The sequence below is a fragment of the Periplaneta americana genome, chromosome 6 (assembly GCF_040183065.1).
Source record: "Periplaneta americana isolate PAMFEO1 chromosome 6, P.americana_PAMFEO1_priV1, whole genome shotgun sequence".
In the NCBI taxonomy this organism is placed as follows: Eukaryota; Metazoa; Arthropoda; class Insecta; order Blattodea; family Blattidae; genus Periplaneta; species Periplaneta americana.
In genome coordinates this window covers 65,685,175-65,709,620 of record NC_091122.1, presented here as the reverse complement: position 1 = coordinate 65,709,620, position 24,446 = coordinate 65,685,175, and the positions used below count along the sequence as shown (strand labels likewise).

Below are 24,446 nucleotides of genomic sequence, written 5' to 3'. Positions count from 1 at the left end.
TGTGCACCGAGCCGTATGTGGACGAACATTGTCATGGAGGAGCACAACATCTGCAATAAGCATTCCATGCCTCTTGTTTTGAATGACACGTCGCAATTTTCGCAGTGTTTCACAGTAACGGTCAGCATTCATTGTTTCGCCTCTTGGAAGGAAGTCAATGAGCAGAATGCCCTTCCTGTCCCAGAACACCATGCACGTCACTTTCCGTACCGACAGCGTCTGTTTGAATTTCGTCCTGACCGGAGATCCACTATGCCGCCAATAAATTGACTGCTGCTTGGTTTCCAGGGTGAAGTGCGAAATTCAAGTCTCATCGCCCGTGACGATCCTGTCGAGGAACTCGTCGCCGTCATCGTGATACCGTTGCAGAAATGTCAGTGCTGGTCCTAAACGTTGCATTTTGTGTTCGGGTGTCAGGTTTTTCGGCACCCACCTGGCACACTTTTTTGAACAGCAGGTGCTTAGTGACAATCTCATGCAACAAGGATTGCGATACTCATATCTGCGGAAAATGGCTGCTCAGCTCCGTAATCGTGAAGCGACGGTTCTCCATGATGCACTGCCGCACCAGCTCAACACAATCATCATTGATGAGGGACGGTAGCCCACTGCGCTCTTCATCATGGACACTTTGACGACCTTCGGAAAACTGCCTACACCAGCGACGCACCATCTGCTTACTCATGATGTTCGGCCCATAGACCTGACAGAGCTGCCGATGAATTTCAATTGGCGCAATGCGGCGGCGGGAGAAGGAATAAGAGCTTCCATTTCGGACCACTGCTGCCACGCTACTGGCACCAGGCGGGACCTGTCCGGCTGGCATATGATTGATACACCATAGATCTGTTATGCATGCACAATTGACACGGCTAATTACGTTTACTTTCAAGGGGAAAAAATCGGGAAACTTACTTTCTGGATGCGCCTCGTATCTTCACCACTTTAATCTTGTTGACTCTAGTAGTTATTGCTGGTGCAACAATAACGAAGAAGATTTGGAACATATCTTCTTAAACTGCCCTGTCACAAACATCCATAGAACTAATTTAAAATCTGCAAACCCTGTAACCTTGGACAATTCTCTCCAATACATATTGAATACACCTCATCTTTGAATGTGGTTGCTGAAATATACAACAAGCATCGTGCTTTTTACCCATCATTTGTAAGAAGAGGAAATTCATAGTGAAACATAGTGGAACACGTGTTGTCAGCAAATAGCTGGATACACTACGAAGATAGAAGATCCAGTTTTCTGAAAGTTCATACAGCTTTGATGTTGCTTGTGACCAGTATTGTTACACTTGCCAATGTGAAAAGTTCATTTTCCAAACTTAGAATAATTAAAAGTTATACGAGAAGCACTACAGGTCAGGAAAGATTGAAAGGTTTAGCACTTCTAATCATTGAGCAGTCCATGGCATAGCCAGGAAGCTGGACTTTGAAGAAGTAATAGATAACTTTGCCAAGGTCAAAGCAAGAAGGAATGAGTTTTAAGACATGAAAAATGTTATACGTACATTTAGAAATAATTCTGAATATCTATGTTGTATATAAATTATATTTAGAGTTACATATTTCTAATATATGTGGTACAGAAATATTCTTCAGATTTATAAAACATGTAAGGATGTCACTTTGTGAAACTCAAAAGTAGAGAGAGCACATTATGGAATGTGATCCATAGTCTGTTGCTTCTAACATAATCATGCTGTATGGGAGATGGAGAAATGGGAAAGATGCCTCACTTTAAATGGGTTCGGAGCTGATGATGGAAAAGAAACATAGAGGAAAATATCCTATGTTCATTTGTCGCTTTTAGATCATTTATTTCATTATCTGTCTGTTAATTTTAAAGTTTAAAATGCTAATACCACTCACCCCAGGCCATACGTGCTGTATTTCCGTTCTCACTGCTGCATCCTCTGGATTTTTGTTGCCATACCAGTACTGTCGACTGCGATATATTTCACCACAGTGGGGGCACTCAATAACATATCTAGTGAAACAAGTAACACACATATTAAAATAAAACATACAGTCCATCATTTTCTTGAACTACGACAGAAAAATTTAAGGATGTAAATATATATATATATATATTTTAATATTCAGTGTCTGCAATGACATTTTCCTGTCGACCGACCGACCAACACCAACCAACCCGACCAGAACCAAACCAACTCAACCAAAAACCAAACCAACTCAACCCAACCAAAACCAAACCAAACCAAATCAAACCAACCCAACCAAAACAAACCCAAACCAAACAAAACCAACCCAACCAAAACCAAAACCAAAACCAAAACCAAACCGAACCAAACCAACCCAACCAACCAACCAACCAAAACCAAACCAACCCAATCAAAACCAACCCAATCCAACCAAAACAACCCAACCCAACCCAACCCAACCAAAAACCAACCATCCCAACCAAAACCAACCCAACCCAACCAAAACCAAAACCAAAACCAAACCAAATCAAATCAACCCAACCAAACCAACCCAACCAACCAAAACCAACCCAACCAACCAAAACCAAACCAACCCAACCAAACCAACCCAATCCAAACCAACCCAACCAAAAACCAACCATCCCAACCAAAACCAAACCAAACCAAAACCAACCCAACCAACCAAAACCAAACCAACCCAATCAAAACCAAAAACCAACCATCCCAACCAAAACCAATCAACCCAGCCCAACCAACCAATTCACTACAGGGTGGCTGAACTGACGAATGTCCAGGGGCCCACAAACTGAAGGGAACCCATCTATTGTTGTTGATGTTGTTTTTATTGTTATATTAGTATTATTAATTTGATTATTTATATGCTGCTATATATATGAAACATACCCTGACCAAGCATATTTTGCAAGTCCTAACCACGAAGTATCACTAGATGATGTCAGCTTTGGACTGACAACAACTTCTTTCCCATTGCTATGGCACAGCTTACAAATGTATGTGCAGTTCTCAAACTGATGCTGGTATCTGTAACATGACACAGAAAATAAATAAAGTCTATACACATATTTTACAAACAAAAAAAAAATAATAATATTTTCTTTACTGTAAACAGCTCTAAATTCAACTACTTAAATAGTGAAGTTAATTGTATGGGATCAATTACTTCATATACCCCACCTGCATCGGTAAGCACATGAATGAGGCATTCCTTCCTTAAGATGGCCCATGCTGCTCTCACAGCGCCTTTCACAAGATAAGCATTTCACAGGGCATGTGAAGTACTGATCTGGGAATAACACTGGAGAAACGTTTTCTATCTCTCCACTAAATTTATCATTTAGAACCTGAAATTAAAAACAAATGTTAATATTGTATTAAAGATGAGAGCAAACTGAATATGACTCAATTACCAAATACACTAATTAGAAAGTTAGCATTAAGAAAGTCATGTTCAACTGTTTCTAAAGTTGAACACTGAAAACTGAAGAACAGCCAGTTCTTTCATAGGGATGTTTGTTGGCTCATCTGCCTATACCATTGTTTCCACTTCCTTTCACTCATAGCATTAAACATGTAAACATGTTAATCACTTTTCGCGACGATCTGATTGTTTGCATGAAGGAACTGAGTCACAGGATGAACTTTACAGTTAGCAGGATTCTCAATTACATCGCTCATTTTCAACAAAAAGTTTCTAACGACAAATAATCACACAAGCTCAAAAAGTGACACATGGCTTTTAGATGATTAAACTTACTACAGAGTGTATACAAATGATTCATCAGGTTTTGATATCATATAGCTTAAAATTTATAATGTCCACCCATTTGTACTCACAGCCAATAGAAAGAGCATATTCTTAAATTTGGTTTCTCTCATTTCAGATTTCATTCTGACTCTTCAGTGACTCATTAGTGGCGGTTAGTAAAATGGTGACTGATCAACAGAAAGCATTTTGTGTTTTGGAATATCAGAGTACTCAATCCAACATCACTGTTCAGCGTGCGTTCCGGAGACAGTACAGAGGAGACCCACCAACCCACCAAAGCATTCTGCAGTGGTATCAACAGTTAACGTTTCCAGGCAGTAATTGTCACTTGGAAGATGACGAATTTGCCTCTCGATTCGTGTTCAGTGATGAGGCAACATTTCACCTGAGTGGGAAGGAGAATCGTCACAATGTCCGAATATGGGGCACAGAAAATCCCCGTGTTACAGTGGAAACTGAAAGAGATTCTCCAAAATTGAAGGTTTTCTGTGCTGTCTGAAGGAGCACAGTTTACGGACCCTACTTTTTTGCTGAGAATACCGTGACGGGTGCAACATACCTGGGTCAATCCACAGTAAGTTTCGTTAGTCACAGGACATTCAGAATGTTATGTATCTAAAACTAATAAATATATTCATGTCCTGTTTTTTTAGTTTTATCCAGCTCAAAATCTGCTACTAATTTCATGTTAGCTCAATGCAATATTATTATTTAATGAGTAAACAATAATAAAATACAGTGTTAGTCACAGGACCTTACTGTGGAATGACCCACCTACAAATGTTGCAAGACTGGTTCTTTCCTCAATTGAAAAATGACAACCCAAACTTCATCTTCCAGCAAGATGGAGCTCCGCCTCATTGGCATAGAGAAGTGTGTCGATATCTGAACGAGGAACTTCCAAACCGGTGGATTGGGCGATGTGCTCAGGATGATTTGGCACTCCTCAGGTGGCCCCCATGGTCTCCTGACCTCAGAGTTTGTGATTTTCTTCTTTGTGGGTACGTGAAACAGAATGTTTACATGCCACCTATGCCGACAACATTGGCTGAACTCTGGGATCGCATCACTGCTGCGCTAAGGAACATCGACAATGACATGCTCCAACGTGTATGGGTCGAACTCTACTATCGCATAGATGTGTGTCGGGTAACACAAGGAGAGCACCTAGAACACTTGTAATGATATGTACAGAACTTGAAAATGTGCTCTTTCGATTGGCTATTAGTACAAATGGATGGACATTATACATTTGAAGATATACGATGTCAAAACATGATGAATCATTTGTATACACTCTGTATACTCCACATGCATGCTATTCAGAATTCTTGTCGATTACTTTCAAGCTGGTCTTTACTTTTCAAGTGCCCCTCGTATAAATTATTGTAAACCCATTCCTACATGCCCTTGAAGCTTGTGACTACCAATAATCCTAGTTAGTGTACAAACTTGATTACCTTCACTTTTATACCAAACTATGGCTTGTGCAGCAGATGCTGCAAACTAAGTTCATTAGACGTTCAAATAAAAATTTTTCAGATTTATTTTCAATTATGAATACCAGACATTTTGAAAGTTATTTGCTTCCATAATAATGAAAAATACTCCCTCTGAATGGTTTTTTAAATCCCAAATACTTTTTCTTGAACCTATCCACCTTCAGTTTTTGAGTTTAAACGCGAAAACACAAGTAACAATGTCAGGATGATCAGTGGGTTCTTCATGTGGGAGTAAAGCAATAGCTATTTCAGGTCATTGCGGATTGTAGGTGAAACTTAAAAAAATGTCAGATTTGCTATGCTTTCGAACAATAGACATAGCATCTTGGTATGGTTGCTGCATGTAGAGCTTGAAATGTAGCAGATAAAATCATTTTATCCTGCTAAGAGATCTTGCAGAAATGATCGGGAGACTACATAGTTTTGTAGGCTTCTTATTTTTATCAGTAAGTAATACCTTTTGGTCTTTCCTTAGGAACTGTAATTTTTGCGCTCTCTCGAGCCAATAATGAAGAGACTGGGCCGTAAGAATAAAGTTGAGCATATCCTTTTACTCTACTATTTTGAAGGATGTGCTTCAGATTTTAATAATAAAAAGCAGAGCACAACCTTCTCCTCCTGATGACGCAATAGGAAAAGAGCACTTGCTTGGAGCGGAACCTCTTGCTTCAAAATTAGAAAAAATGTATGAATAAAGTGAAGCATATCCTTCGATTCAGAAGCATATCCTTCTAAAAAGTGAAGTCTGGTCAGGAGCAGACTCATCTCTGTAATGGTTGAATTACCAGTCGCATTACGACGTGAAAAGTACTACAAATTATGGTGGTGTGCTGTTAGGGAGCAGTATAAGAGTTTATGTACACTTAATGAAGAAAATGTCCAATGGATTAATCCCATTTTTGGAAGAAACAAAGGGGAGAAGAGGAGGGGCATTCTCGGAAATAGCCGCCTCTTTAGCCCAAGTGCTAGCTGCTGTTTTCAATCCAGGAGGCCCGGATTCGATCCTCGTTCAGATCATGATGGAATCTGTGGTTGAAAAATCAGACGTTTCAAAGGATTTTCTCGGGATACTCCCATTTCCCTCTATCATTTCATTTCTTCTATTATCTGCAATAGTAAAAATAGGTTAGTGTAAAGTATTGGGAGTTTCCGATGCTGATATAGGAGGAGATTGGGGCCTGGAGCCCCTGGAGTTTATCAGGCTACTCATCGTGAAACGAGACCTGGCTATATCTGGAGCTGAGGCAGGTTGGCCAACTTATCAGCGTCGGATTCATGGATTCCACCGAAGCCACCGTCGGACTTGAACAATTATCGGATATAGGCCTATAGAGCTCACAATGGACCAAACCGTGCCTAAGTGTGCGGACTCGTATCGGATCCAACCCTCTTAAAACCAGTCAGACATCCTTGGAAATGAAGATGATGATTTTATTTTATTTGTTATTTATTTATTTATTTATTTATTTATTTTTTTTGGAGTTTATGGTCGATCCGAGATTCTAATCAGGTATTACAGAAGAGATGGATATACATGGCACCACTATGAGTAAAACTGTTATTAGTGTAAAAGTAAAAGTAAAAAGTAAATCCATGGCGTTACAGCCCATGAAGGGCCAAGACCGACCAGCCGGCTGCTGGCCTCACGTCCACATGCCGAAGCAGAGGTGGACGATCATCCAACCAGAATGGAGATAACGTGTGGTTAGCTCTATGATCCTCCCAGCCGATATAGATGGTTTGCAAAATCGGATTTTCGCTACCTATCTTAGCTCACCAAGTGCATTACGATGCTGGGTGGGCACCGGTTCCATACACTGGCCGAAATTTCATGAGAAAATTTCTTCCCCCATGAGGACTCAAACCAGCGCGCATTCCGTAATGTGAGTCCTAGGCAGGATGCCTTAGACCACGATGCCATGGCGCGGGACCTGTTATTAGTGTATCTAAAAAAATAACAGAAAAGCGAACATATGGCTCAAGTTGTCAACATCATTACAAGATGTTGCAATAATTGAACAGTTATAAAAATTTAATTTTCCGAATGCTATTAGTGTATTAGACTGGACTCTTGTGTATTCTTAAACCTACACATCATGCTGATATGATCATGAAATGATTAGCATGTTGCAGGCTACATGCAATGCAAAAGAACGCTTTACGAGTGTTACAGCTAGTTGGTCAGGGTCCGTTCATGACTATAGAATAAGGAAAAATTCATCAGTTCGTGATGTGTTAAGTGGATTTAAAAATACTGTCCTACTGGGTGACAGGTTGGAATCATGGCTCATGGTATCATATCGAAATCGGATTTTGAAATAAAGAGACAGTTATTTTATAATAGAACTTTCATTTGGGCAACCTAGAAGTAGGTTTTCTATTTTACAATACGCCTGTACAATTGCTGCCTCAAATGTCCCAACAATCATTGTTTGTTGCTTTGTGTTGCACAATGTAGGCTAGAGAAGTACCTAATGATCATGATTATGACTTGACAGAAAATATACAGGATTTAAATGAAGATGAAAATACTTTAGAGCCAGAGGAACCTGCCACTGGAAGGACTTCAAATCTATTCACGTCACTGCATTGATATAATTTTTCTACTCGTATTTTATTGATGCACACAGATTAACGCAGAAACTTTAATTAACTATCATTATTTCTCACACTCAGTAGGCGCAATTATATTTAATAATACTATCATGACCACTGCAAAGACGCATGCTAGGAGGAAGTTATTAGTATGCCGAATTTTCTTCGAAATATTTTATCATTTTCTGAAATGCTGTCTCTTTTTTTTCCTTTGCACTTCCGGAACTTGTGACTTTTTTTCTAATATTCCGGGATGTGTAACTAAAAATATCATTGTACTTTCAAGGGGCGCACAGCTACCGCCGTCTGAATCAGAAGATCCAGTTTTAATCACGCGGAATCTTTACCTAGTTGTGATTGAAATAAGTGTGGTTTATTAGCATCAGAAGGAAAGTTGCTGTGTCATTGGGAGGCCCGTCGTTGCTGCTTATCGCGTTCCTTTATGAAACCGAACACCCGCACTCAGTTGATAAAGAGCGCCGACAAATACACAGTACTGCAACATGAAACGTCACAACAACTTTCATGAGCACATGCTCCTGTCTTAGAAGCAGAAGGTTGAAGGATAAGGTAGAGGTTATTCTTACAATTCGAAGCATATGCTCATACTTCAACCTCTTGCTTCGAAGCATAGCCTTATACTTCAACCTCTTGCTTCGAAGGAAATCCTTCAGTTTTATTCATATGGCCCAATGACGCATATAAATATCTATGGGTACACGCACTGCCATTAAGTATATGAAAAAAACCCAAACCCACTTGATTAATAACTATAAAAATATTTGATTTTTAACAACAATAATATAATCTTATGTAAGTTTTGTAGTTATATATGTTGTTGTTTTCTAATGCCAGGCGTTTGACAATAAAGTCATTTGACCTCTTGCACTCCAATATTTTTCGAAGATATTATCATAGTCAGCCACTGAAGCACAGATTCAGTCTTCTTAGCTGATGTTATACTGCCAGCATTCCATTGTAAGATGTTTAGTTGATTCTGTACCATTAAATTAGTCCCCGCCCGGAGATCCGATTGGGGGACTATTTTACCTCCGGATAATTTTTTTTAATGGTACTCATTTCATATTGGAGTGAAAATGGCAAGTTGTAGCCGATTTAAGTGAACACCATATTTTAACGTTTTGGTGGCTACTTCATTCACACACAACCCCCAGAATGTCTGGAGGACCACACCTGCTGTTGGTCGACGGGTCCATTGGACCTAGCTGGGAGATCTTGTTGATCACCAGCTTTCCCTCCTTAAGTCACTGGAGGACGATTTTAGTGCCATAGTAGGTCAGCACTAGGAACAGAAAAGGAGAAAGAGGAGGAAGGAAAGGGAAATGAACCCCTAGGCCTCGAATGCTGTAATGCTGTCGGGGTCGAAGAAAGTAAGAGTTCAGTCAGAGGACTGGATAGGAAAGGGTAAAGAGGGAATTAGGTATTGAATAGAGGAAAATTATACCAAATTCAGTCATTAACTCATCATGCTGATCAGTGCTAATTGATGAGTAGCCCCTTCCTTTAGTTCAGCTCGTAAAAGTATGCTTACTAACAGCTGCACCACGGGACAGTAGGGATGGGATATTGGGTATTTATCCAGGTTGGTTCCTTAAGGCCTTCAATGGGAAGGATTAATGGCTCTCCCCCCTGTATCCGACAGATACAACTTCGTAATGTTTCTGGCAGATAATTCATAAAAAAAAACCTTTCCAAATTTTTTATATTTCACTGCAGCAGTTAACGTTACAATATGGAAAGCATAACATGCTCAGTCATTTTTTTCAACATAATGTGAATCTGCGACGAAAAATAAATACCATCATTGCATGTTACTCTACTTAAGCATTTTTCCATATCACTGAGAAAAAAATTAAGCATAATACCAGTGAACGTTTAAATGTTGCCTAGCTCAAACTCGCGATATAAATTAAATGGAGTGAGGGGATGTGCAGGTGATCTCAAAATCAATAAAAAGCACAAATTAAGTGTACATTCCATTTAAATTTACATATATTGCAGTCCGTGACTGAGCTTAGCAGAACCACTACACGTGGAAATTAAAAGGTGGAACAGGTAGCTTGTTTCATGCTCTATATACTACTTCGAAATTGTATTATATAGTGATGTTTAAAAAGGTGTACTTTGTTAGTCTGATTCGGACTTGGAGGGAAAACTAAGCCACTTCTCCCCGTTTCTAACAGAACTGGGAAGCTCAGTCACATGTAGCAACATCATAATTACACCCATCAGCTGCACAGTCCCTCTCGTATGTCTGCAACTTTCAGAGTTTCTTTTGTAGTTATATATATATAGCCACCACTCATTAAATTATAGAAATGAAGATCTGATTTAAGATATTCTCTACATCTACTTACATAACCACAAAACGTTTCACTTTCATGTCATCAATGTAGCATTAATATGTATAATTAATGAAAAATAGTCACATCATGGCATTAACTATAGTAATATTTCATTTCTAATGTAATAATGTCAACAAACTACCTCAAGTTTTGTAGATTTTAATATCCAATACAAAGCTGTACTCAGAAAACTACACACTGGAGAATCAGATCTGTAAATAATTTTAGTAAGTCTTGAAGTTTTAATAACCAATTTAATTTGAGCTCTAAACATGCCAGTAATCCTGCAGGTCATGGTCTTCGTCTAATAGCCTATTGTTTATTGCAGTGTGTGTTTTGTTTTATGCTAAAATGCAATTAGTTCTCAAAGCTGACGAAAGATGGATTTTGGAAAATAGGAAAATTATGTAGGAAAACTAATGCTTCACTGAAAGTTTCTATTTTTCTGAAAATCCTTGGATGCCAAGCTTCAAAATGATGGGTCATTCATTAAAATCTGTTCAGCCATTTTCCCGTAATTTCCATTACCAGTTCAAATTATATATATATAAGATGTGTTAACATGGAAGAGTATACTCTTCTTGTAAATCAAGTTAAAGTATAATATTAAAATAATGTAATTTGCATAACATGATCATACCTTGAGCGTGTGATAAACAACATTTGGCTGTCGAGCTGAGCGGACTGTAGTGTTCTCTAACTCACTTTGCACGGCAGCTCGGAGATCTGCAAAGTCTGTGGGTGGTGCCAGGGTCTGGATACCTACATACCGGAGTGAGCTGAATGCCTCAATCTCCAATTTACTTTGAGCAAAGCGATTACGTAGGAAATCCTCTGCACTTTCTGTTAAAGCTGTTGAGATAAAAGATAAAAAAGAAATGTATATTAAATGAAAATCAATACTTTTATGCCACAAGTCATAAGTCGCCTAACATTTGATGGCTGTGTCAATACGGACTCCAAAACAGTGCCTTTGTCAAGTTTGTTTACCATACATAACATTCATATTGATTAAGAAACAAGCATTGACAGTATTCTGAGAACTTTACTGATCTAATCTAAATTGTTACAACACATGGGGCTGCTGCATGCCTATCATTTTAAAATAATTAGTTATTGTTGGACTATGGCTGACAGAAACATATGGTGTGTGATTCCTCAACTTTGTATGTCTGTACAGTTCCTACTTTATTTTTAGAAAGTATTCATGGCTGACAAGTCAGTCACACATAACCACAGCTTAAATAAGCTTAAAAAATACTTAATAAGATTACATTTTTAAGAATATTTATAATAATTATATCAGTACAATTACAAAACTAAGTAAAATGAATAAACAAAAATTTTAAAAAATCTTCAAGAGAAATATTCAAGAACATTTATAATCATATTACGCCAATTATAAAATTTACCACAATCAATAAGCTAAACAAACTGCTTAATAAGGAGAAAATTTTCTAGAATATTTTATATCAACACAATGCTAAGAATTTGCTGCTAAAAGTGGAGAATTAGGCACAGCAGCTTTTAACTGTGTCATTACGATGATAGCCAATTGGAATTAAGTACATGATATCACCAGCATATGAGCATGATGTTTACTCATGGCATTGTTGCCAGGAGAAATTCGTTTTTTTCTCTCCTTCTCTGTCGTTCTTAACATTAATGAGAGAAAGTGCCACTGTTTGCGACAAAGTTAGGTAGTGTTTGATGAGGAGATGTTAGTATCAATTAGACGCAGTTAGTGATAAGGTTAGATAGTGTTTGATGAGAAGAAAGATGAGTGACAAGGAAGTCCACTGTCAGTAACAAGGTTATGTAGGGTTTGGTGAGGGGATATATTAGTGACGAGTGCTTCACGCAAAAATGACAGAAGTGAATGTTAAGAAACGGTCACACATTGCTACATTTGCAGCGCTGCAGTACAAAAAACTGCGCAACCCTCGTACTGTGACATGTGAACAACGATGCAACCCGATGTGTGAACAGGATTCTCAGGGTTGCAGCCGCAGCATTTTTGATATAGGTTTTGTTGAAACTTTTGCTGCGGTTGCCACCCAAATGTGCCAATGATACTTTTATTGTTAGATATGATGAAAATAAATTATTTGTAACAGTTACTAAATGTACAACACAGTCTGAGTATATTTGCTGACGATATAATTCACTTTTTTAATTTTCCATAGTGTAGTTTCAAACAGGAGTGTTACCAACATTGATTCCGTGAATATGCTGTTGGTTATCATTTAAGTATATGGGCGTATTAATAGCTTTATAGTAAAAATAATGCCAATTTCTGAATACTAGTTAGCTGCAGTACAAAAGTTGCACAGCAAAAGTAGCGACGTGTGACCGTACCTTCAGGTCCATTATCCCTTTGATATAATATTTTAATTTTCAAATTAGTTGATTTGAATGCTATTCCCAGGACATCACACAATAGAACAGAAATCTTACACTTGCAATATAAATATAATATACAATAAAACAATTATAAACAGTAAAATGAAAATAATATAGATCTTGTCATTAATATTATTACACATCAAAAGTATTTATCCCCTATTTTGCTGAGATAACATGTTACGATATATTCGAAAATATGCACTAAAAATCCATAGTTATACTCCTTACTTTACTAGTGCAGTGAATTCTTAAAGCATAATATTCCAGAGATTAGGTTCCATAATAGAATCAGCAGTTTGGGATAGCTGAAAATATGAGAATTGTTTGAAAAGTTCATAGCCTGACACAGAAATTAAACTAGAATTATTCTGAAACAATCTTTATTTCTCAACATAATCCCCCGAGATTCACACACTTGGTCCACTGATGTTACAATGCTATTATACCCTTCTTGTACACGGATTCCTCGAGGTCTGCAAAAAAGTCTTCTGCTGCTGTGACAACTACTTCATATGACGAAAATCTCTTTCCAGCAAAGTGAGTTTTGCAAGAATTATGCGAAAATGATTTTGATAGAAAAGTATGAGTTTTGTGAAACCTTAATTGAGAAGATAACCAAAACACAGATCTTGTGAGACATTGCATTTTAAGAAGAGGCAACTCTCCATTTAAATGACAATACGAGTTTCATAACTGTTGATACTGGTCCTGTAACAATCCTGATTAGATGGCACAAGCATAGACACAGAATCCTCAAAACATCAATGTGTAGGCAAGCTTGGAGGGAAATAGCACTATTGGTTCATTTTTTATAAAAAGAAATTTAAATTCTAATACGTATCTACAGTTTTTCTCCTATCACTATTGCATCTAAAAATACATTAAATGGATTCTCATTGAAATTACTTAAAAATGTAATACTTACAGGCTTGTAATGTGCGTGTGTGTCTTGTTTCATGGAATATGATAACTGCAGGTCCCAGAGCAGATAGAGGTCCACCAAATTCACTGCGCTGCCCCACTGCTTGTAAGGCTCCTTGGAAATGTTGTGAATAAGCACGTGAAGCTGACCCCAGGAATGTGAACAAGTCATGATGCAAACGTTCAGATCGTGTCCGATATATGACAATGTCTGATACAGCAAGAACCTTCAACAAAATTAAAAAGAAAATGCAATCAAGTGGCACATTTTCAAAATATACAATAGAAATGGATTAAACAGCCAATTTCATCAACAATGATAAACATAAGTTGACAAATGTCAAATAGTTTAATTTCATCTCATCAATGTTCATAATCTCTGACATACATAAAACTGATGGCCAAATTTGAAATTAGGATTTCAGTCCATTAACTGAGTTGACATACATCTGAAGTCTGATTAGACTAGACGGCAATTCAGAAGGCAGACGGCTACTAGATGCGCCGTAGCCTGTATGGCATATGACGTCACAAGCTTTAACAGGAAAACCAATCAGAATCAGTCAGTAACAAGTGCTTCTCGAGTTACTTTGTTCACGTGTGAGTGTTTTAAAACATCGCATAAGCAAAACTAACATATACAGTGTATGTGTAAGATAAATAAATGGAAGGAGATACTATAAAAAGACAAGTACTGCACAGGCGGGCGCGGGAAATAGTGTTTAAGGTGTATAATTATTTTAAAAACATTAACGAACAGAACTCTGCCGGGCATCATGGTGCTGGCCGCAACGTTGCCAGCGCGCAGGAGACGACTGCAGAAGCATGTGGTGTGGATTTGCGAACCATGCAAAGAATTGTTAGTGAAAGAAACAAATCTTTTAATGTGAGCGGAACTCCCACGTTTCGTTCTCCTGGAAAACATCCTCGTCGTGAAAAAACAGGCTCTGAATTAGATAATTTTAATAAGTGTGCTGCGACGTACAGTATTAGATATGTACCTTCGAGAATCCAACTCTGAAGAATCTGACGGGACTGATGAGGGAATCAGCGACTTTGATTAAAACCAGGTACTGGATATTTATTAAATCCTAATTTATATTGTGACCGAAATATGGCAATATGACATGGTACTCGTAGTTATTGTTTTAGGGTATTTAACTAGCTAAAATAATTTGCGCCTAGAAATAGACTTATATACAATTTCTACTTAAATAGTGTATCATTTTTTCTAGTAATACACCGTACACAGTTCGTATTAAAACTGTGTGATATAATAATAATCATAATAATAATCATAATAATAATAATAATAATAATAATAATAATAATAATAATACCACACATAAAAATCTTAAAACTTGGTATAAGCATTATTAATAGAATGTAAGATTTGATAATGTTCTGATAAAAGGTTGCAGTAATCAACAGCTAAGGTCATTATTGTCTTTTTAAAATTGAAATTCTCTCCTCAGCTACTTGTATTGCGCGCGCGCGTGAAGTACAGTGTGGCAATGCTGTACATTGCCTTTCTCTCACTATCTGTCTCTCTCGACGCAAACGCTAGCAGCAGACCGCCTTCCAAACTGGTGTCTAGTCTAGTGTATAGTTCGCGTCACCGTTTTTGGCATGTGAAAAAGTAATGGAAACGTGAAGTTCGAGTGTTTTACATTTACCGCAGTCAGTCTGACAACTGTGTTTGGCAAATGGCTGATGTGACGTGTATAGAAAGTGGTACCATTCTCAGCTGCACTAGAAACATGCTTACAAACTGGGCACTATATATCTAGGACACACACCAAAAATGCTGGCGCCGGCTTATAATACAGTAGACCCTCGATTTAATGGACCTCAATTCAACAGACTTCGGATTTAATGAATATATTTTTAAATCTCTAGACTATTTTAGGCAGATTCGATCTTCAGTAGTAAAAAAAAAAAAAAAAAAAAAAAACAGCATGCAATTGGAAAGCAACTGAAGATTGATGCTTTCTTCATTCAGTCTACTAGTTCACAGCAACCTTCTACCAATAAATAAGTACTTGCATATTCTTTTGGGTCCACACCTGTGGAATAACGGCTAGCGCATCTGGTTGCGAAACCAGGTGGCCCGGGTTCGATTCCCGGTTGCGGCAAGTTACCTGGTTGAGGTTTTTTCGGGGGGTTTTCCCTCAACCCAATATGAGCAAATGCTGGGTAACTTTCGGTGCTGGATCCCGGACGCAATTCACCGGCATTATCACCTTCATCTCATTCAGACACTAAATAACCTAAGATGTTGATAAAGCATCGTAAAATAACCTACTAAAATAAAAAATATATATATTCTTTTGAACCATCAGTGACTAACAGAAAGGGGTTTTTCTTATCGCTAAAACAGTCTGTAAAGTGTTTTTTATTACTTACTTACAACTTAAAAGTCTTGATACATTGCTTGACTGGTTGGTAGCACACACCTCATGTAATCGCTGGTATTTCCCTCCATGAAACTGTGATGCTCTTCCTGTCTGCAGTCAATCGTGAGTGAGATTTCATTGAAGTAGAACACTATTGTGCAGTTGTGAGTGAGATTTCATTAAAGAGTGCAGTAGTGTTGTGCAATGGTGAGATATTCACTGCATCCTCAAATATTCATCTTGAAGACATACATTAAGTGCAGAAAGTTGTGTGGCAGAACAAGATAAGCATTTAGACGTAAATTTCCTGGCAGCCCAGTTCCAACATGAAAAGCAATATTAAAGTTAGTGGATAAGTTAATAAAACAGGTTCGGAGACTGACCAGAAAAAAAAAAAAAACGAAGATGTCATGGGCTGCCAGGAAATTTACATTTAAATGCTTGCCTTGTTCTGCCATACAACTTTCTGCACTTGATGTGCGTCTTCGAGATGAATATACAACGATACAGTGAATATCTCACCATTGCAAAACTCTACCGTACTCTCTAATGAAATCTCATTCACATCTGCACAACAAAACTGTCCTAAAAATCTCACTTACGACTGACTGCAGGCAGGAAGAGTTCACTAGAGCCTGGATGTTAGGCAAAATGCCTTTTTAAACTGAGTGTATGTATGAAAACCTATTAGAGATAAACACGTTTCCACACATTTGGGGGCAATAGGCCCAATTTTTATTTTGCATTTTTTGCCTCTTTTAGCTCCCATTGGCTATTTTAAGGTTAAATGCCTTTTTGGCCTTTTTACGTCGTTATTGTACATTTTCTATATTTTTAATGCATTTAAAATAAACCGCACATATAAAAAATACATATTCACCTCACACAAATATTTGCTGAGAATCTTATTCTCCACCAATACATATGTTTCCAAGAAGTAGTAAACTTTTCTCCCCTACCGATTCCATCTTTTATGTCACTTAATGAAGATGTTTGAACAGTATAACCCTCAATGTTCATGTCACTTCGGGGTTTACCAGCGAAAGAAATGGGATGAGGGAAGTATTAAAAGCAAGTCTCCAGGTCCCGTTACTGTTGTCGCTTGCACGCACAAATCACATGTTCTTTGAAGTCTCTAAACCCTTCTCACACCCCTCTCTTTGAGACAATATACAGTCGGTTTTTCCCGAGAGAAAGTAGAGACAGTCCTTCTGAAATAAGTTGTTTTAAGTTTGCTCCAATCACTTCAGTAGAAGTAGAAAGATCTTTTTCCACCATGAAAAACATTCTCTCTGACAGGCAGGTCACTATGACAGTTGACAACTTAAAAAGGCATCTTGCTGTGACACGTAACCAAGGAAAGTGAGCACCATATGAGATAGTTTATGAAGTATTTGTCTATTTTTTTGTCTGTTTCCATGAATAATAAATACCTATTTCACTGTCTATTTTTACTATTTTTAGTTCCTATATGCCTGCCTATTTTAACCAAAATAAATGCCTAAACATCCGGCTCTAAGCATTACAATTTCATGGAGAGTAATTCCAGCAAATGCATGGGACATGAGCTGCCAACCGGCTAAGCAATGTTTTGGAACTTTTAAACTGCCCAGTCTGTATATTACAATTTGAATTACCTTGAGCAAAAGTCTGGTGCGCTGATTCTCATGGCTTGTAGAACCCAACAAACCTTCTGTATCTAAACATATAACCCTGAAATGTGGATCAAATGCTGCCCAAACACCTAAGGTACATGAATTCTGCTCTGATGACGTGCGAAACACTTCATCTCCGTCAAAAAATGTATGGTTGAGAGTGTGAGACTTCCCATCTCCTGTGTTACCAAACACTGACACAACTTTCACTCGTGCTGAGCCATCACAGTTCAGACGTCCCAAGAACTGTTCAGCTGATGACACCTGTAAAAGCCAAATACATATAGTGAGGGTCGCATAAGAATAGTTCCTAAACAGCAATTATTGCTGTCTAGTCAGTTTTGCCAACTGTTATCAGCAGACATCGGATTCTAGGGCAAATGCCTATTTTGTTTCTTTAGGAGAAAAGTAAAAATAATTATTAATATTTGTGTTTCATGGAAATTGAAAGGTATTCAAAGAGTTTTATAGTGCCCTAAAATGCCCTAAAACGGTTATTTGAGCCTAATTTGTTAATATTCGCCTAAAAATGCCTAACTCACTGTAAACTTTCGCATTTTACTCTTACTTTTTATAATTTATACATGCATTCACTGCGAAATTTAAGGCATTTAAAAAGTGGAAAGTTTGCTTCACACCGGCCATGAAACCAATGATAAAGGAAACAAAATGTTTTGAATCTCACGACACTCGCAATAGATTTCACCGAATTTAACATGTTTGGAGGCATAAATGCCGACAAAGAACCAACCTTAGTTTTGAAGCAGGCAACAATCACAACATGTGCTGCTACCGATTCAAAGATATACTATACTATAAAAATGACTGTTTTCGGTCTGAAACCGATTAGCTGTACTGACCTTCAGTGTCATAAAATCATAATTTTTGGAGAAAGAGTGTTTTTGAAATATTTATGAAAAGTCGTAAAACTGCGAATTAGTAGGGTAAACCGTTACAAAATATTTAAAAGAATGGCCCTCCTAGTGTTAACACTACCAGGAAATGCAACAATAAGTGGAACTTTGTATTTTTGTCCAATTGAATCTCAACAACAACGGTTCATTTGAATGCTCGTTAACAGTTGCTCTTTCCCTCACCTTATTTGTGTTGAGAAGTTTTGAGCGGTAGGACGTTTTCCTGTGAAGTTTAACGCGATAATGCCGAAAAATATAAGTACAAAATCTACATTGATCCGGCAATGGCTAACAGAATATTGAGAATTCACTTATGATCGAAAAATAATATTCTGCAAGATTTGTAGCAAACAGGTAAGTAACAATAGTTGAAATATATAAATTCTATTAATTTTAATGAGTAGGCCTATAATATTTATACATTGACTGAGCTATCCTGATATCCTGAGGTATAATTCTTTTTAAAACCACTACACTTTAACCTTTTAAATTCCGATAGTTTAAGTATTTGCAGGTCATTAAAATTTTGATTGTTCGAACCCACTAACTTTGTGATAGAAATACGGCAATACAACAATTACGATTTTATTTTAATTCAGTTTACTTTACATTTTTAGATTTCGCAAGAAAAGAAGTGCCACCTAAAGCAGCATGTGCAAGGAGCGGCTCATAAGGCTAAAGCTCAGCAGAAAAATCAACTGCAACAAACTTTACTAACATAGCCTACTTCATCCAATCTCAGCAGCAATTTCTATGCTGATTTAACCAGAGCATTTGTTGCTGCTAACATTCCCTGGAATGCAATTGAAAATCCGGTTTTAAGACAGTTTTTACAAAAATACTGCAAACAAAATATCCCATCTGAGTCGACCCTAAGAAAAAACTACTTAGACAGAATATACAATGAAACTTTAGCTTCCATTCGGGAGGATATAGGTGATTCTTACTTATGGGTCTCTGTGGATGAAACCTCAGATCCTATGAATAGGTATATAGCAAATATGGTAGTAGGAAAACTTAGTCCTGATGGACCTTCGATTCCACACCTCGTATGTGTTAAGGAACTTTCGAAAGTGAATAGCCAAGCCATTGCTTATTTTGTAAATAAAGGCCTACAGTCTTTATACTCAGGTAATATAGACGATTCTAAAGTTCTGTTGTTTTGTACTGATGCTGCCTCATACATGGTTGCTGCAGCTCCACTTCTTAAAACATTTTATCCTAACCTCACGCATGTAATCTGTCTAGCACATGGCCTTCACAGGGTTTCTGAAACAATCCAGAATGAATTTCCTCTTGTCAATTCGTTTATTTCTAACACAAAAAAATGTTTTTGTAAAGCCCCATCCAGGATTTCAATATTCAGAGAGAACTTTCCAGATATCCCACTCCCACCTCAGCCGGTTGTTACACGATGGGGAACCTGGATTCAGTCAGTGGTGTATTATTCTAAGTATTTTAAAGAAGTGGTCACAGTTATTGATAAATTACCTGAAACTGATAGTGCAGCGTGTGTGGAAGCAGTGAAAGATTGTCTGAATGACTCACGAGTGAAAAACGATATTGCCTACATAACATCAAACTTTTCTTTCATACCTGCAAGCATTGAACAATTAGAACGTGAAAAACAATCTCTTTGTAGCCAAATAGCAATAGTAAAGGAAGCTCAAGTGAACATACATTCTGCTTTGGGCGAAACTGGGAAAAAAGTTAAAAATAAGTGAGACAACGTATTAAATAAGAATGTAGGATTTTCATTGTTGGAAAAAGTATCAAGAGTGATATCGGGGGAAAGTGTAAATGTTCCAGTAAGTATTGATGTTTCTATTGTACCTAATTTAAAATTTGCGCCTCTCACATCAGTTTCGGTTGAAAGAAGTTTTTCTGCTTTCAAAATGATTTTCAGTGACAAAAGGCAAAGGTTAACTGTGGAGAATTTAGAAAAAATTTTGGTGGTGTACTGTGCAGATAATTATAATAAAGTCTGAGCATGGAACTGAATTTCAATAACTTAAAATGAGTAATCTTGATATCAATAATCATTATTTCATTAGTTTCAATATATTAAATTTGTGCAGCTCTGTTTATAAATATAATATAGTATTCTTTTTTAATGTTTAAACATACTTTTTGTGCGTATTTTAGTGTATAACTAAAAATTTCAGTGAAAGAAATAAGTATGATACCTTGATGTGCCTAAAATGCCTATTTTCATTAAAATAGAGCCTAATTTTACCAATTTTGAGCTTATTTTAGGCACCTAAAACTGTAATTTTTAGTGCCTAAAAATCCGATGTCTAGTTATCAGATATCACATGATCCTACGTACTAAATGCCTTATTTACTTACTGTACTTTATGTTGGAAGGTTATTCCAAATAATTCAATAATTTGTAACATATTTTCGTTGGCCAACTATAAGGGAAAGGGATCAACATGCCAAGTATTTTGTCTAGAATTACGAAATTTATTGGTTTGACTAAACAACTGACTCACGAGACCTAACCTAGTACAGGACATCATTTTTGTAAGGGACAAATATCCATACCCCAGGTAGGATTTGAATCTATGATCATAACCACGGTTGACTCTAGTAGAAGGTGGGAAGGTGGAAACTTTGGCAACATGTGCATCAGGCATCAGTCTTCTTACGAGCGAGTAGTGTATGTGTATTGCTTTCGCGTATTGAAGAATATTTACAATTTATGCTGAGTTTTTCTTTTTAAGTTTTGGCGTGAAATCAGCAAAGTATGGATTTCTAAAATGGTCTTTGGAAACATTTGAAACAGCAAATGATACAGAATCAGAAAGAAACGAAATAGTGGATGTACCGTTAGCTCCATTTTAGCGTTATCCAATACCCTGATAATTTTAGCTTTGAAGCTGATATATCCAGCCTTCTGAAAATATCAGCTTATGCCCTTTTCAAGGTATCCTCAAAGTTACATTGCCCACTTTGTATTGATTACTTGGTAGGGAAAGAATCCAACAATCAAGACATTTATTTTGGCATTTCGAATCGGGAGGACTTTACTCTTCCTTCAGAATTTGTACTTTACATTACAACAATCTACTGCATTGTAAATACATTGATTTCAAACAGTGTTAATGAAGAAATCCACGTAAAATATGTAAATCAAAAGAAGTTGTTAAAGTTACTCTCACAAAACAGCCTTGTGTAGTGATGTTGGTTTTGTAAACGATGTATGCCCACGTGCAATGGAATAAGTTAAAATATTTTCAGGCATTATAAACATACTTAAATAATAATATTCAAAGGCAAGGAATGATATCATAGCTGCCAGTAAGCTAGTGTATGGTAAGAGAAAATTGCAGGCATTTTAGAAAAAGATGTGAAAAATGTAGACCTAAATAAAGATAAAACGTATTTAATATAGTGTACAGCTTAGGCCTGGAAAGATAAAAATATCTAATAATAAAGACACGACTCCTTTTAAGATATCTACAGTGTCTTTTTATAAATGAATATTACTGAAGTTTAAAAAAGTGGCCTAGCCTAACTTGATAGATCCATTAATTCTGGCTGAAAACCAATGTAGACCTATAACCTAAATAAATTATAATGTACCAAAATGTGTTTAATACTCACACCTATGAATTGTATGTGTTTATGCTCTGTACATAATGTAATGGAATATTTTTACAAATAATATAAAACTATAGCATGTGGGAAATAACTAGAAAAATAATGAAGACACGACATACCTCTTACGAATCCCTGTATTAAATTACAGCAATTTCTTGAGATAATATTATTCAAGATTTTAAAAATATATAAAAGGATTACTTTACTTTGTGGCAAATGTAGCTACACAGTTACACAGCTGTATATCTATATATAATCCGTAATATAATATACTGGCTCCGTACGACATATGATTAACTTTTTAACGGTTTTCTTCTGATATTAACATTGAAACTCTTTGGTTCTGTTAGTGAAGTATGACAGCAGTATGACTGACAACAGCAGATGACACAGTGTTGCCAAATTGAGCCTTCCGACCTTTTACTAGAGTCGACTGTGTCATAACCAAAGTTGCAACCTTCACCACTGTTTTCGCCATAGCCAGCATTACCCGTTTTACAAATCCTGAAACACACTGTCACTGTGAATAAGGACTGTTTGTCTCACAAATTATTCGTGCATTTTAAATGGACAAAATTTCTCGATGACCAAATATAAAATTAAGTTCATAACATCCTCTACAACTATTATTAAGTTGGCATATTTTAGTGAAATATGCACATTTATTACGTTTAAAACTTTCCTTCAACATATTCCCTATAAAATAAATTCTAATAAATGGAACTAGGCCTACATGTAACATTTTCATTCGATTTGTAAAAAAAAAAAAAAAAAAAAAAAAAAAATCATGCAGTAAAAAAATGTTCATAAGAAAATAAAATTTAAAATAATTTATTTTAAAACTACACAAAACCATTCTTACTATAATTTTTTTTAGTATGTTATTTTACGACGCTTTATCAACATCTTAGGTTATTTAGCGTCTGAATGAGATGAACATGATAATGCCGGTGAAATGAATCCGGGGTCCAGCACCGAAAGTTACCCAGCATTTGCTCATATTGGGTCGAGGGAAAACCCCGGAAAAACCCTCAACCAGGTAACTTGCCCCGACCGGGAATCGAACCCAGGCCACCTGGTTCCGAGGCCAGAAGCGCTGACTGTTACTCCACAGGTGTGGACTATTATAAATTTTATACAGCAAATAATATATGGCAAAACAGAGACCTACGAAATGTCATGGGTTGCAGATTCGGCACAATGATATAGCTTAACCTACAGAGCACTTTACAACCTCACTTTACTGCCAGGAGCTATGAGCGTATTCCGAATCTCAGCGCTGAACAATTTGATGGCATCGTGATGTTCTGAATTTCAACGGAGGTCACTGATGCTCCACTGCTATCGCACCGGTTCCATCAGCTTGCAGAGGTGGTGGCAGTATCTATCAGTCGCCATCAGTGAATCTGATTGGTTCTTGTATAGGGTGGGAATGAGCAGACGAATGATATCGTGTACTGTTGTGTCATGGCGGTGTGTTCTGCTGTATTGTTTGTAATGAGCACAACGTAAAAAAAAAAATATGTTAATAGCTTATGAACGAACATGTCAACAGACCAGTTATTACTACTGGTTCAAGAAATAAATTATTTAAGCTCCCTTTTCTTTGAACGAGATGACAGTATGGAAATTTTGCAAAATCTTCCTAGCGCAGCACGTACAACAGCTTGTACAGCCGCCATGATAGACATTGAACCTTCCAGCAATTTTGTTCTTATTTCGCTGCAGCATGACATCATTAATGTCCACCGGTCCAGTGAGATTCGGAGTACACTGTATGTTATGAGCTTCTTTTATGTGGTTTATGTTGTACATGGAAGTTAAGATCAGAGCACTTGATGACAACACAGGATAAACACAAAACAATTGGACACCACAGTCCCTATGGGAAAGACTTAGGTTTTTTCCTAGATCTGGCAGGCAGCATGAGCAAGAATTTCTTTTGTTGTAATCATTGGCTACAATGGATGTTCTTTGGTATAACTTACTGTAAAAACCGCGAGTCATAAATACCTACTTACTTACTGGCTTTTAAGAAACCCGTAGGTTCATTGCCGCCCTCACATAAGCCCGCCATTGGTCCCTATCCTGAGCAAGATTAATCCAGTCTCTACCATCATATCCTACCTCCCTCAAATCCATTTTAATATTATCTTCCCATCTACGTCTCGGCCTCCCTAAAGGTCTTTTTCCCTCCGGCCTCCCAACTAACACTCTATATGCATTTCTGGATTCGCCTATATGTGCTACATGTCCTGCCCATCTCAAACGTCTGGATTTTATGTTCCTAAATATGTCAGGTGAAGTATACAATGCTTGCAGCTCTGCGTTGTGTAACTTT

General features: G+C 37.2%; 1 protein-coding gene across 3 annotated transcripts in view; it reads right to left on the bottom strand.

Moving 5' to 3' along the window:
• LOC138701400 (zinc finger FYVE domain-containing protein 1-like) overlaps nt 1-24,446 on the bottom strand; it is a 58,604-nt gene that overhangs the window by 32,112 nt on the left and 2,046 nt on the right. For all 3 annotated transcript variants that reach the window (XM_069828258.1, XM_069828256.1, XM_069828257.1), the window contains exons 3-8: nt 17,568-17,849; nt 13,539-13,761; nt 10,848-11,059; nt 3,153-3,319; nt 2,862-2,999; nt 1,885-2,002 (exon numbers count right to left, since the gene is read on the bottom strand). In XM_069828258.1, the coding sequence (XP_069684359.1) occupies nt 1,885-2,002; nt 2,862-2,999; nt 3,153-3,319; nt 10,848-11,059; nt 13,539-13,761; nt 17,568-17,849 (1,140 nt within the window). The remainder of the gene's footprint in view (nt 1-1,884; nt 2,003-2,861; nt 3,000-3,152; nt 3,320-10,847; nt 11,060-13,538; nt 13,762-17,567; nt 17,850-24,446) is intronic.